Below are 15,925 nucleotides of genomic sequence, written 5' to 3' on the forward strand. Positions count from 1 at the left end.
TACGTAACAATATAAATGTATACGCGTATATCAAATAACAATTCCAATTATAACTATTCATGTTTTATCACAGAGTATAATGAACGCAATCTAATATCGACAAGTTTTATCTACACGTCGGCAAAGTTACAGAAGTTGAGCTTCTAAAGCTTCGCGCACTCGATCGCAGAAACCTAACGGGACTAACAAAGTTGAGGTCTTGTTCGACAGTTTCGCAGAGTTGTATTAAGATCGAGTTTTATGAGACCTCTCAGTTTACTTTGAAATATATATATACTGTGATTAAAAAAGTAAGATGGAATTATCATTTCAAATTACCGGGCATTTATAAGGCAGGAGTTTTTTACCTAAATAGGACTGTCTATAACATTTTCCAAGCGTCTATTTGTCAAAATATGGAAAACCATTTAGCTCAGCAAAAATCATTTTGAAGTATGTTTTGTGTTTCAAACGCATCAAGTCTGGATTTGTCGATGTCATACCAAAAACTCAACTGATATCTATCCGCAATCAACTTATTAGTTTGATATTGAAAATAAGTTTAAAATCTTTAATATTTAATGGAATCAGGCGTTACCTCTCGGAAGTCCATCCTAAGTAAGAAAAGGACCAATATTTAGCCACTTCCGCACATGCAGTGTTAGTCGTGCAATAAAATGCAGCAAACAATGCCTCCACGGGCATCTTCAGGAGTTATGTTACACCGATTAGTGCCAAACACAGAGAGACTCTGAGGGGTGAAACACGTGTTGAGTAATTTGGCGGTGGCGGTTGTGTGATTCGCATTGTTTGCCGCATACGCATTTATAAGCGGGCTGGCGGGCGGTGCATTTTATTGCACGACTACTACTGCATGTGCGGAAGTGGCTAAATATTGGTCCTTTTCTTACTTAAAATCTTTAAAGCTTATTGCAAATGTGCTATACATTCACTCCTTTAAGGTTTTACACATATTACAAGAACCTATTACAGAGGTACAAAGTCTCTTTGGCAATGGCAACTTGCCAAGCCGCCAGTGCGGCGCCGTCTAGTTACCCGAGATTTCTGTTCGCAGTCTGATTTTTATCATGTTCTAAAACAAGGATCTTCACTTTACGTACAAATTCCAGTAACTGAACACAGGCAAACCATAAATGAAAGATATATCTTATGACGTAACTAAACATTCTTCGGTTTCACCGTGCGGTTGTGACATGTCAGTACATTCCGTGTATAAATAATTTTGTAATCATTTCATCTTGCTCCTCTCTTTCCTCACAAATTCTTCTTCCTTTTCCTCACCTTCTTCATAATATATTTCATTCATCACGTCCTGATCTTTTTTCATAATTGATCTTCCTCTTTTATTACATTTAACATTTAGTTTTTGTTGGCTTACCCGACACCCTATTTTATTCCTTAGTTTTGTCCTTATCGATTGTCTGTTCCTCTCTCCCTCTCTCCTTGTCCTTACATCAAGCCGTTGTCGGCGCGATGGACCGCATCACACAAATACTAAAGACACCAGCGTCCGCAAGCGGGGGTCAAGTTTAACCTATGTCGTTCCTGACCGCTGAGAAATCCTCGCTTCGATTACACTACAGTGACCACACTATACACCTGCACGAGTATAGTCTCTGTTCATTCCAACGTCTTTGTTATAACGGGGATCCAATCTACCAGAGTAAAGTTTTTAGCTTGCAGACCTTCTGTTTCTCAATACCGATGAAACTGACGCCTGAAAAAAAGAAATCCTATGCCGACTAAAATAATATCTATCATATCAAATGCAATGTCCCTATATATATTCAGTGATATATATGTATCTGTCTGTATTTTTTGGTATTTCAATCTGTTTGGCTTATTGAAGGCTATAATATATCTAGGATAGATGTAACTTCTCTGCATTACAAGGCTTCACTGTTCGGAATCCCAGAACATCGCGATGTAGAGATGGGCCGGGTAGGGTTCTCAGCGCAACCTGCATGACGTGTTAAGGAGGCTTTTGTGGACCACCTTTATATGCTGCTCGAGAAGCCTATTCCCAAAATGATTTAATGTTTACTCTTTACAAGATTTGGCAAAATTTCTTTGTACATACCCCTCCAATTATTACCCCTATCTCATACAAATACACTATGAATTTATTCCTTGCCATTTCGTTGAATATATCGCAAAACTAATTCACCCTTTCTAACACTGGTAGTATAGCGGTAGAGAACTGAGAATTGGGATCGTTGGTCGCTGGTTCGATTAAAATTACAATCTGATCTAATTCACACATTGCATTAATAATATAGGATTGCCACTGTTCAGCAGAAGCATCTTCTGCGTACCATAATACTGACTTCAATCGCCAACCCGCCTGTTATGCGATTAAGGTATATACCAATAAATATATTTAAGATAGAACACAAATGTACAATAGATACAGCCTATTTTAAACATGCCTCGTTGAAAATCTATGTGGGCGTTCCTAAAACTGAAATGTTGATTTTGACAATGAAATACCTCAAAACCCACAAACAACAGGTTAGAGGTAAAACGGTATTAATAGTTTGGAACAATGGATCTCGAAATAGCACGAGGTCTCACGGGTTAAATTTACAAATGCGTAGTACAATAGAAATGAAACGATAAACCTTTATAACGAACCTTTCATATTAAATGATTTTATCTATTTCAACTACCAAATGTATTTCACACCAGCTGTACTGTCAGAATCCTTACTCCTAGGACTTCTCAATTATTTGGTGCTTGTTTTTAGGGACCCTTCGTTGCTCCGCCATGTTTTAGAGGTATTTTAATTTTTATTTCCATACTTGTTCCTTCCTTAACAATATCTTTTATGACTTCCGTTTGTCTTTCACATCTTTCCTCATTTGTAATTCCATGCATCGCCTTTTTTCCCTAATCTACATTCTCCGATCATAATTTTACAATTAGAATTAAAAATCAATCTTTAAAAACAACATTTTTGTCCGTTTTGCTTTTTATAAGATTGTAAAGAAATTAGTTTCTTTAATTATTGTATTTTTTATCGTGCCGCGCTTATTTAATGTCGGTAAAGCAGTAGCTGTTTAACCTTGACACTTCATAGATGGCGCTGTTAGTAATGGTGTTACGATGGCGTCCATTGCGGTCGCCGGTTGGTAAAGCAGTCGGTATTTGAGATGTCAAAGTGATAATTTTAAATATTGCAGAATAAACTTTTAAAAGGACTCGACAATTTAAATAATAACTTTAAATGTCGTTACTGTTTTCAGAGCAACGCATTATTGTTTATTTGAAGCATATACCTACATATACATGAGACATTGTCTTATAAAACGGTTCTTACCGACCCTTAGTTTAATTTCTATTTTTTGTGACATGCACCAATTTTCTACAATAGTCAAGGAATATAGAGTGCAGATTGTCGTCATCCATCAGGGAGGCGATGCTTGCTCCCTCTATCCTTTTCCTCAGAATCATAGCGAAGTCCTGCAAGCACAGGACAACCGGCAACTATGTGCACCACGGTCTAATCCACCATCAGGTGTCAGATGCACGAGGGACACTCCTTAAGTTTATCGCCCGTGCCCCGTGAACATCTAGACCAGACACGTGCCCTCCTGGACTTTCCTGTCTTATCTTGAGGTTTTGAATAGTCTCCGAATATCATTGCATTTTTTTGTTTTATTATTAAATGTTATATAGAATTGAATATAAGACAAGTCTAGCAATGTATTAAAAAGTTCAAATCCAAACAAATCTGTGATATCAAAAAGTAAAGATAAATATTGGAAAATAAAAATGTACCTAGCCACCTAAGAGTAAAAAAGATGAAGAAAGGAAGGCGATGAAAGCAAGAAGGAAAGAACAAAAATTGCAAGATATGGTGAAGAATAAAAGAAATTGGGAAGTATAAATAAGTGAGTTTCGAATAAAGATAAAACTCTGAAAAAATTGTGTAAATAAAGTCCCTATCCAAAACTAGATCGGGGGTACGAGAGGCTCCAAATAGCGGGGGCCATTAAAAAAAATGCTATTTCAAGCCGCTGGTAGCTTTACGGATTGACTACACTGGCTTTTTTATAATATTAAAAAAAATGTCGATTCAAAAGTTCATGTAAACGTCTACCTTAAATAAAGATATAATCAATTTTAACATTAAAATCCATAAGAGAATACCGCAATAGGTGACCAATTTAATAACACTTTCTAGTCACAGAGTTGGTCCTCAATAAATCTCTAACACCGTCGTTAGAACTTAGTGCTTAGTAAACCACGAGGGCCGACTTAAGTGAAACTTGAAAAGGTCATTTAAGCTCGGCAGCTCCTTGTTGACCTATATGTAGGTTACGAACGGATTTTAAATCAGAGAGGCTAAAGCCTTCTGATGAAAATTTTTTTTTTGTTTTACTTAGTACAGGATAGGTACCTGCCTACCTTTTTGCAGATTTGTTGATTATACTGACCATAGTTTTCAAACTTTAGGTTACACTAATGACGACAGTATACCTGTTTCAAGGGCAGAGACTTATTTACGAGAGGTCTTGCCTCCTCCGTCTCTGACAGCAGTACAATGCTTGACTCTCCAAGCAGGTGATGGAATAAGTAAGAAAAGGACCAATATTTAGCCACTTCCGCACATGCAGTGGTAGTCATGCAATAAAATGCACCGCCCGCCAGCCCGCTGATAAATGCGTATGCGGCAAACAATGCGAATCACACAACCGCTGCCGCCAAATTCGACACGTGTTTCACCGCACCACGGGGCATCTTCAAGAGTTATGTTACACCGATTAGTGCCAAACACAAGTCAAGAGGTGATGGAATAGTAAGGCTCACTCACTTTCCGTACGTCATCAAGAACGCGATCTTCGTTCGGGAAGTCAGATAATCTGGCTCCTGGATTATCCGGAGTTGTCAGGACACTTCACTTCCGATCTAGTCTAAACTACACCTGACTGCGTTGAGTATTTTCTAGCATTTATCTCTTGCTGGGCAGTAGCTCAAGCTGTTTTATCTTGCCGGTGTGTTTGCGGACAACAAAACCTGACGATAACTTTCCAAGGCTCGATTATGATTTTACCAGTGACGTCAGAAGTGTGAGGTTACGTTTCTGTACCGTAGACCATCACTTGTAGCACACATGGGTCTTTGACCTTCATCTTTACGCTGACAAGCGGAGTAGTTTCTCCATTTATCTCTTTCTAAACCCTTTCCATATATAAAAATGAATGTCTGTGTGACCTTTATAAAATCGTAAACTATGCATTAGATCAAGTGATAATCTTTAGCAAAGTTGTTGTGCATGAGCCCACGAAGGTTTTTCGACAGATGGCGCTACTGTCATTTCAATGTGTTACATGTATTGTTATGACAGTTCGTGATGATTTGAATTAAAACGAAAACAGCGAACAAATGATGAAGTTTCGAGTTGTGGGTGATATAAGAATTTGTGTAAATTGTGAAATTCATGTCCGACTCACGTAATTAAAATAAAAACGAAATAAAAAACTAAATAACTTAATTATTTTATTAAATTCCACGCGGTCGAATTCACGGGGCACGTCTAGTGTTCAATAGAATATTCGTATTGCAAATTAGGTTATTATATACACATTTATTGCATCTGAATTTTAAAATGGCCTCGCAGACATCGTAAAACATAAACATGTGCAACTTGGACAACTGAAATACGTTGCACTAAAAGCGCAAACATTGCGTGTTTTTGCAGTCAAATATATATTTATTACACTTTCCATTGCGGCTATTTATACCAAATATTACCTAATAGATGTAATAAAAGTACTATTTATACGTTTTAGGGTAATTTAACAAATTAATTATCATTGTTATTGCAGTAATAGAGCTATATTTTATTACTCCTGTTCACTTTCAAATACTAAAATACATATACTCTCAAATTTTAAATCTATTTATTCATTCATTTATGCCGCTTCATAGACGTCCATTGCCAGACATCCCATAAGATCGCAAACCATAAGACCTCCCATAAAGATCGCCACGATTACTGTTCTTGCGCTGCCCTGGATGCCAGTCTTCCCACAACCTCAACTATATCATCAGTCTACCTAGTGTTGAGCATACCCACGTCGTCTACCAGCTCGTGTCTCCATTTATCCAACGACCATCGGTTGCACGAGCAATATTCTCGCAAGCTGCCACTTCAGACGAGCAATATTCTCGCAAACTGCCACTTCAGACGAGCAATATTCTCGCAAGCTGCCACTTCAGACGAGCAATATTCTCGCAAGCTGCCACTTCAGACGAGCAATATTCTCGCAAGCTGCCACTTCAGACGAGCAATATTCTCGCAAACTGCCACTTCAGACGAGCAAGATTCTCGCAAGCTGCCACTTCAGACGAGCAATATTCTCGCAAGCTGCCACTTCAGACGAGCAATATTCTCGCAAACTGCCACTTCAGACGAGCAATATTCTCGCAAACAGCCACTTCAGACGGGCAACTCTTCAAGCTACGTCGATTATATCGATTCTTCTGCGGATTCATTTAAGATTCGATCACGCAGCGAATCTTCGAGACCTGACACACTAATTCTAATTATCGTCTCTCTTCTCTTCATGCTACAGTTTTTAGAGAAATAAATCGCAATTACCATTTTTTTCCTATTGTTTAAATACGTTGTCTTTCAAAAAAAATAATTCCAAAATCAAATTAATTTTTATTTTCATACTAGACCAGGGCGTAGACCGGGCCGCAGACCAACATGCAGCACGCGAGCCACATGCAGTTCTTTAAAAGATTATTTCTACCTCTCGATAAATGTATTACATTTGTAACACGCGCAAGAATCAAAATCGTTTCACATCCGTCTACGTATGAACAACAGCTGCAATTTTCAAAACCTGAAAGAAAATTTACAGTGTGAAAAACTAAAAGTACTCACGTTCTCTTCGACCGTCTTCTTGATTTTAGCACCAGCCTCGCTCACTTTGGCGCCGGCCTTGTTCACAGCGGAGTACAGGAAGTTGCCAAGCGACTTGGCACCCGCTACCGCTTTGGTCGTCACTGCCAAATTACGTTACAATCAGTGCAAAGGTTTTTCATCAGAATGCATATATTAACAGAATTAACTAACACATTTTCTCTGCTATCTATCTACATCACCCCCCCTCCTCTTCTCCTCCTCCTATCCCTCCTCCTAGATTTAGATTTAGAACAAGGGATATCATGTCAAAGATTGAAATATATAAAGGCAACATTTCAACATAGAATAAATGAAAAAAAGATTTCCTAATTTGAAAAAGGCTGGTAAGGATTTGACTTCTCTAGGGAAATTACAGATCCAACTACACTCCGTTGGGCTGGACTACGATTCGGACAAAATTACACAAATTTATTCAACTTATATTATTTTCATTTTTACTATTTATAAGCTAGATCTGAGATCAGATAAGTTATTATTATCAAAAATTGAGGTCAATTAGTCATTTTAAATAAGCTTTTTCCTAGGTTATTAGGACTATCTATAACATTTCCCAAGCGTCTATTTGTCATAACTTGGAATATCATTGAAGGTTGTTTTGTGCCTGAAACGCGTCAAGTTCTTACTCGGACACTGCTCCCGATACGCATCCAATAGACGTAACCACGTGACATTATGTGAAAACCTTAATTATACCTCCATTCACTTTACCGGAACTTCTCAAGAAAATCTACAGCAGAATCTTTTGATGAGTTGGCCCGGCACTTTGTCCTAAATCTCAAGGCATTTAACGGTCTGTAGCGCTTGGGCAGCGACTTGAAATAAAATAATGTAGCAACTAATATATAATCGAGTAAAACTTCCAAATTGTATTGTTAATATGTATAAATTTTAGCTGTATTTGCCCATAAGAAAAAATTGTGTAAGAAAAATTGAAAAAAATTATAAAACGCTGTCGTACCTCGCAGCTGGGATAAGAAAAATCCGTATCAAATAGCGGCAACCCTCTCCCAACTGTCTGCGTTTAGTAAAAGCGAAAAAGAATATTGTGAAAAGAAACACTAGCGATACAAATTAGAATTAATAAAAAAAACGCGACAAGTCTCGATTGGCCGATGTCATAGTGCATTGGTTCTTCGCGACTTTTTTTTTTGCCAAAAAACCTCGACTCATATAGTTCCGCATATTGATTTTATATTTAAAATTAAAAGTACATTATTTAATAAATCTTATTATTACAGCATTCAAGAGTTTTGCTTCGAAATGTGGGGAACGAGTTCTGTTGATTCATTTACATGGTTGATATTATAATGTATACACAACAAAAATTGTTAAATTTCATTTAACATAGCAACTATTGAGTTTCTAGCCGTCTCTTTTCAACAAAAGCATTCCAAGCCGGTGGTATCATACTGCATATAATGTTAAAATAATCGACGAATCAAAAGCGCATGTACTTGAATATTTGACATTTTCAATTTAGAAACAATTGTGAACATTTCTGAGGTACTGCTCGATAAATGTTCATTATCTTCTAAATACTTTTTAATAAGAAATGCCTTGACTTATATACTATCTTAGCTTCTGCATTCCTCAGGACGAGTAGTAAGGAATCCACTTCTTAATCTAAACTTGACTAGAGAAGGGCGTAGATCATCTTCTATGTAGTTTATACCTTCAACCATAAGTTCCAAATTATGTTGTCTGTACGGTCGAAATATTACGACGCGATGGTAACATTATGGAATACCTCGTCTTGATCTATGTTGATAGATTTATTTAATACACCAAGTATCAAAATACACATAAAATAAAGTTTAATAATTTAAAAAGCCACCAGCTGGTAGACCTGGCGTGGATGCACTCCCCACTAGGTAGATCGACAACATAGTTAAAGTTGCGGGAAGTCGCGGGAAGTCGCAGGAAGTCGCTGGAAGTCGCGGGAAGTCGCTGGAAGCGGGCAGCGTAACACCGATCGTCCTGGCGATCTTTACAAGAGGCCTATATGCCTTTCCATAAGCGTCCATTAGCTGAAAAAAAAGAACAAATAAAAAACTTAAATCAAATTAAAGCAAAAAAAATACTAACATTCTTGTATATCGGGAACTTCTATTGCGTCAACAGAGAACAACTTTTTACTGTCCGTATCTGCAACTATTTAACACAGGAGCAAAAACTATTAGCCGCTACAAAAGAAACAAATTAAAAATTATAAAAAAAAAATTATATCACTACTGGATCTAAACTACAAATAAATACATTTAAAAAACTTTTAAGTTAAATGGTTTTTTTATACCCATATTGTGGTGGTTGTGGAAAAATATGTACCTAGTCCGCCATATTGGAACGGCGTCCATCTTGAATATTAAATTTTGACATAAATATCGTGTTTTTAGTGTAGCCCTTTCATTTGATACCCATATTGAGGGGTTTAAAGAAAAATACGTAATCCGCCATTTTGTATCGGCGGCCATATTAGATTTATAATGTTATTGATTTTATTATATTGTACTGTCATCTAAATTAAATGTGTGTACCAAATTTCAGATCAATCTCACAACGGGAAGGTGCTTAAATTTCAATTTCTAATTTTGACCCAAATAAACAAATTCCGTACGGGTCGAACTAAATAAAACCGTTTAAAAAAAGGTTGGTGTTTTAAAAAATGTTTAGTTCATTTTTTTTCGTTTAAGAAATATTCTAAACTAGCTCAAGTTACCCCTTATTACATCATCTACCTGCCTGTATAAGTTTCGTCAAAATCGGTTCAACCATTTCAGATATAAGCCCGGCACAAACCGACAGAGGTACAAACAGAAATTATATCAAATTTAATTTTGCATGTAATTATAAGCAGTTATTTTAATATTACAAACAGACATTCAAATTTTATTTATTTATATAAAGTATAGTAAGAAAACTGTAACATATAAAATACACTGCCTTGTTCCTTTACAAAATGATTTATTACAGTTGATAACAAAATGTTTTAAATCTTACACCCATTTCAAAACACCTGTATAAACCTATCACTTTAAAACTCTATTGGGATGCGACAGGGTATTATTGATTTGACATGTGTTTACAAGGTGATTGGTGGAACTCATGTGCCTGCAAAACATTTTCAATCAAATACAAATACGATAGGCTATATACTTCTGGCAATACAAAGTTTACAGGAACAGATATTAAAACATTTAATGGAACTCTGTGTTTCGGTCGGTGTAATATAACTCCTGAAGATGCCCCGTGGGGTGAAACACGTGTTGAGTGATTTGACGGTGGCAGTTGTGTAGTTCGCATTGTTTGCCGCATACGCATTTATCAGCGGGCTGGCGGGCGGTGCACTTTGTTGCACGACTACCACTGCATGTGCGTGGCTAAATATTGGTCCTTTTCTTACTTAGATATTAAAATACATTTATTATTCTTAACACGTTCACTGCGGCTTGAGGCCGATTCAGCCTCATGGTAGACTTTGCACTGGTGCGGCGCGTAAAACTCGTGTTTTCTCTCTAGTGCGGCGGCTGTTTACACTCAACCGAAACATGAGGCAGAAAAGGCCTCAACCGCACTACTAGGAAGTTCAGCTTGAGGCTGATTCGACCTCAGCCGCACCAGCTGAAAGTTCTTCAAAATTGGGCCCGCAGTGAACGTGTTAAAAAAACCCTTGATTTTTATACAGAATGTACCATACATTTATTCACAGCCAATGAGCCATACATTCACAGCTATGAAGCTTTTACACATATAACCTTTTAAACCTAACATACATTATATACATACATACAAAGCAATAGGTATTAACCTTGCGATACTTCGTGCGTTGACCCAAAAACCTTTTACCAAATGGCTCTACCTACATTAACATATTAAAGTTAGTTTTAACTGCACAGTTAACTTTAGTGCGGTAAAGGGTCATGGGAACTCAGAGAAAGCTTTTACTAAAATAAAAACCCGACCCTCTCAATCACAACCAATATATATGTAAACTTTGGAAAAAAAATGTTACTTGTACATGAAATAAAAGAAGCTTTCACTTCGCGGATTGGTAAGTTCACAGTCCCTCAATTAGCTACGGAGAGGAGAGAGAGGAGAGTTATGCCAGGGAGTTGTATAAGAGATCGTGTCAGGAATAGAGAGATCCATAGTAGAACGAAACGAACCGACATAGCAAAACTGAACTTTTAACATCACAACCAATATTTGTAAACTTAAGAAAAAAAATATTTATACATGAAACAAACGGAGCTTTCACTTCGCGGATTGGCAAGCTCACAGTCTCTCAATTAGCTGTGGAGAGGAGAGAGAAGAGAATTACGCCAGGGAGTTGTATAAGAGATCATGTCAGGGATAAAGAGATCCGTAGAAGAACGAAAGGACATAGGCAGTTGATTGAAATTTTAATGTATTACTAGGGAGGCTGCGAAGCAGACACGTGACCGCTGAAGCCTGATCCTTGAGTAGAAACCACGAACCATCACAACATATAATAACCACCCAAAAGTACTGTTATAAATTTATAGAGAATCCTTATGCCCATAAGTGGACTTTCAAGTAAATTCATGATTAAAAAAATTATTTTCTAGATCTAACTTGCTACGTAATTACAGTTTGAAATTGAAATATCTAATTATATCTGATACATCCGGTAATTGCCGATTTTACATACCTCAGTAATAGGTGTTTGACTTAAAAAACCAATATAGATAAATTAAATAGAAAAAGTAAAAATAGCAACTAATTTAAAAGCAAATGAATATGCATAGTTTGTATGAAATATATTATTTAAATAAAAAACTCACCATTGCCCACACCACCGGCCTGCTCCTCCGTTGGTGTGCCGCCTGTGGACCCTGGTCTGCTGTCAGCTCCGCCAGTAGCGCTGCGTGAAATGTCACAGATATTTAAAGCTATTATATTTAATACACTATAGATTAATTTCTAGAAGATTCTTAAGAAGCTGTAGTGAAGTTTAACAGGTTAGGTAGGCAATATTAGAGACAACACCTAGCGAGCTGGAGCACAAAAATTAACACTCTTAGATGAAAGATACGACAGTTTATTTTAAAAGTCATCCGCCTACAACTTCAGATACACCAACGCCGTAATAAATTATTTGTCATACGAAAAAACTTTCACCACTCATTTTTACATATTAAACATTGATTCAAAATATAAGATAGTCTTTAATTCAATATTCCATCAAGCACTAAATATTTAATACAAATTCAAAAAACAACAAGAAATATGTCACTTGACATTTCACAATATTTTTCGGCGAGAGACGCGTTTTGACAACCGCCTACAAATCACACGCCGCGCGTCCTTACATTTTGCGCATGCGTAGACCGATGGATTGACAGATAAACGAAAGCATTTTGACAGCTGTCATTATTTCGCTACAAAGTTTTGATGTAATTAAAAAAAATTGGGCAAATAGTGTGTTAGATTAATCAGATCTCATCAAGTGTTGGACATCCTGTATATCCTGATTTATTATTAGTTCTATTTTTTCGACTTTTTCTAAAGATACTATCGTGCGTTCATAAAAATTGTGTTCATTTTCAGTCACATCTGCGTATTGTTTGAACGAATTTACGCCCGCTAGCTTACTTTCGCTTTGTGCAGGTTCATTGGAATTCAGCTAATATTTTACTTCCCGGGTTAACTTTGCAAAGCGAGGACTACTTGGCAGTCGGGAGCAACGGAAGCAGATCAGGGTCAGGACCCTCGCTTGCGGGTGCCGGTGTTATGCGTATAAATGTGATGCATGTGCGGTGCATGGCGCCCAACGTGGGCCCGACGTGCGGTGTATACATAACGTTGAGATGACGAGGTGAATTTATTTAAATTCCGCTTTAAAAGCTGCGAGGAGCGGCAAATGCTCCACGATGACCATAAAGTGTTTCGAAGTACCGGAGGCTTTGCGGCTAATATATATACATGCGAGACATTGCGCAAAGGCTTTAAGGGTTGGCTAAAGTAAGGAGATATGGCTTAGTGTTTCAAAGTTTTCCGCTGGTCTGACGAAGGCGTAATCATTAGAAAGCGCTCTAATGGACCGAAGGCTTTTGCGGAGTTTAGCGGCTAAGTCGCTTTTGAAAAAGGCTACTGCGACGAGGAGAGAACGAAGGTTATTTATTCGTGGGCGTGGGCACACAACTAGCGACAACATCGCTACAAAATCACGGTGAACTAGGGTCCTTTCTGCTAATGAATTCAGAAATATGTTATATATATATTAGAATTAGTATCACGAGGTGATTTAGACCATCCAAGCTGTTCCAAATACGCTATAGGAGGCCAAATAGTGACAAACCAATCACCAATTGCATCATTATGGTGGTTTTTAATAGTTTAAGATAATAGTATTAAAAAGCATGAGTTACAGAACCCTCTAAACAATAAACACGGAACCCTAAGATCAAGAAGTGCCGTAAACACGCGTGACCTTGAAGTTATTTATAGATCTTTGTGTACGGTTCTCGGAAATTCTAACCGAGTACTATCTCGAACTTACTAGAACCCTCTCCGTAGTATAAATAGGTGTACTCCCCATGTCGACAGTTCAGTGTTGTTTTTCGAGTTATAAAATTAAGATCTACGATCAGTGATACAAAGTGACTATTTGGTAAGATATTTGGACAGTAATATCTTGAGCGATTTGGAAGCGTAGTTTGGACTAAGCGAAAGTATACATTGTGTTAGAGTAGGGTGACCATCTGATTTGTGAATAAAGTACTCCTTGTGAACCAGTGGTGTTTCATTTCGAGTCAGAACCCACAGTACGTGATAGTAGCATCGCTTTCTTTTGGAAGAAGAAAAGAGACGCCACACTTTCTTGTTTTAAAATAATAAATAAATTAATAAATAAAAAATAATAAATAAAAATAAAATAATAAATGAAAAATGAAAAATAAAAATAATATAAAAGAAATAAAAATATATAGAGATAGGAGGCGATGCGTGATTGTAATGTAAATGAATTCTGTGAGAATGATAGATAATAAAGAATGAAAGAGAGAGAGTGAAAATAAGGCCTATATCGTTGTCCCAAAAATAATATGGGGAAAAGGGATGTCCCCAATAAGGGAGACAGTAAAAAAATACGTCAATGACCCATATCTTAACCAAGAGCAATATCGAAAAAGAGTTTCTGATGATTTTGATTAATGTAAATTATTTTAAATTGATTATACAGGTTGATTGGAAATAGGTTTAAAAACTTCAAAGCTGTTTTTTCTGTCAATTAAATTACGTACTCACGACTTAAAAGCTTTTATACATATAAACAATCACCCTATATACGGAATACGATATATAAATCTGACGACCAGACCTGGTATCGATTCATAGTCTATAGGGTGCGGTCTAGTGGACGTTGTCAAATATTCATAACTGCAATGCGCTGACGTCGCAATAAAACTATAGACTACACCAATACCTCACTTTGCGTCGTGGTTACGTTCCAAAAAATCACGACGCAAATTGAAACGCCGCAAAGTGAATTAACGTTTTCTATAGCAAACCGTGTAAAGATCGAAGATAGGTTCCAGGGTTACGAAAATACTACTTTTTAAAAAGAAAATTGAACATAGTAAACATTTAAAAAACAAAAATAATATAACTCTGCCAATAAATAAATTGGAATTATATTTATCTTTTTTGTAACCAGAAACAACACGTAAAAATTTATATAAATTTATGATTTTCTTTTAAAAAAAGCACAACACACTATGTAATTGATACTGAACTGATAAATTAGCAAAACAAAATGAACATAAAACTGTATAAAAATTGCGTTGATTTTTCGTTAGAAAGGGAATCCCCGAGTTTTAATGGCATGGCGCTATTAGAAACAAAAGTGTTGCCATCTTTTAGTAAAAAAAAAGGAAATTTAACAAAAATTAAAGATTCGAACCTAAAACAACGGAACCTCGAAAATCTAACGACGAACAGTGAAAATTAGTACTAATTAACTAATTAAGCAGCGATGCAACTTCGAAAAAAACGCAAAACGGAACGACGCAAAGCGAGGTATTGGTGTATGGTGTAGGTAACCTCCCTTGCATAATCACTTCACTGATCAAGATCAAAACGATATCCATTCTTTTTTATATCCCCCCTTTTTGGGGCCTTTCGTATTTCCTCTATTTTAGGTACACAGGGACTACTTTTACAAAATATATTGTTTTTCATCATATTATTTGCGTTCTCATCATTGCGTTGCGTTGATATTAATATATAGGAGAATAATTTGACCTTCACCCTCCGGCAGTCAGACCACCTCGGCTTCCCGGATCCCATACCTAACAGGTCCTCTTGCACACAAATACAAGAACACTATTCCGGTAGGGACAAGCTAAAAAAAGTTTCGTTTCAGCCCAAACATTTATACTACTGTGATCAAAGATGTGAAATTGTCATGTAAAACTCCCAGGCATTAGGATGGCAGGGTTTAAGCTGGGAGGTATTTTTTCCCAAGTTGGGAAGATCGTCTATATTGTCCAAGCATCTGTTCGTAAAAATTTGGAATATCGTTTTGATCAGCCCAAATCATGTCTCATGTCTCGATTGGTGTCAAAATCGCTCAAGACTTGGCAGGCGGGGTGGCGATTGCAGTGTGATATTATGATATGCAGAAGTCGTTGCTATCCATCCTATGGAAACTTTTTTGTGAGCAGTGGAAATCCTATATAATCAATACACAAATGTGATTAATTTAAGATTGTACACCAGGATTCGAACACACGACCTTCTTTCACAAGTCTCAGTTCTCTACCACTGATCTACCATGCCCTGTGTAGCCAATGCTTATTATGATAAAGGTACGTTAACCCCGCCCGTATATGGCACAACCTTCACGTTTCCACTTCCCGTACGCTTAATATCACGTAACTAAAGCACCTTATCATTAGAACCGTATATTTACGGTTGAAGAAATGGAGCTATACCACCTTATCACAATTACTACGGTTAACATTA

General features: G+C 36.9%; 1 protein-coding gene across 6 annotated transcripts in view; it reads right to left on the minus strand.

Moving 5' to 3' along the window:
- Sap47 (Synapse-associated protein 47kD) overlaps positions 1–15,925 on the minus strand; it is a 73,415-nt gene that overhangs the window by 52,239 nt on the left and 5,251 nt on the right. For 3 of the 6 annotated variants that reach the window (XM_068763384.1, XM_068763386.1, XM_068763390.1), the window contains exons 3-5: positions 11,743–11,822; positions 9,026–9,091; positions 6,899–7,020 (exon numbers count right to left, since the gene is read on the minus strand). In XM_068763384.1, coding sequence (XP_068619485.1) covers positions 6,899–7,020; positions 9,026–9,091; positions 11,743–11,822 — 268 coding nt within the window. The remainder of the gene's footprint in view (positions 1–6,898; positions 7,021–9,025; positions 9,092–11,742; positions 11,823–15,925) is intronic. The other 3 variants (XM_068763385.1, XM_068763388.1, XM_068763389.1) reach the window with 2 other exon arrangements.

The sequence above is a fragment of the Battus philenor genome, unplaced genomic scaffold (assembly GCF_028537555.1).
Source record: "Battus philenor isolate CCGP_79_NKW_IND1 unplaced genomic scaffold, ilBatPhil1.0.hap1 SCAF_18, whole genome shotgun sequence".
Classification (NCBI taxonomy): domain Eukaryota; kingdom Metazoa; phylum Arthropoda; class Insecta; order Lepidoptera; family Papilionidae; genus Battus; species Battus philenor.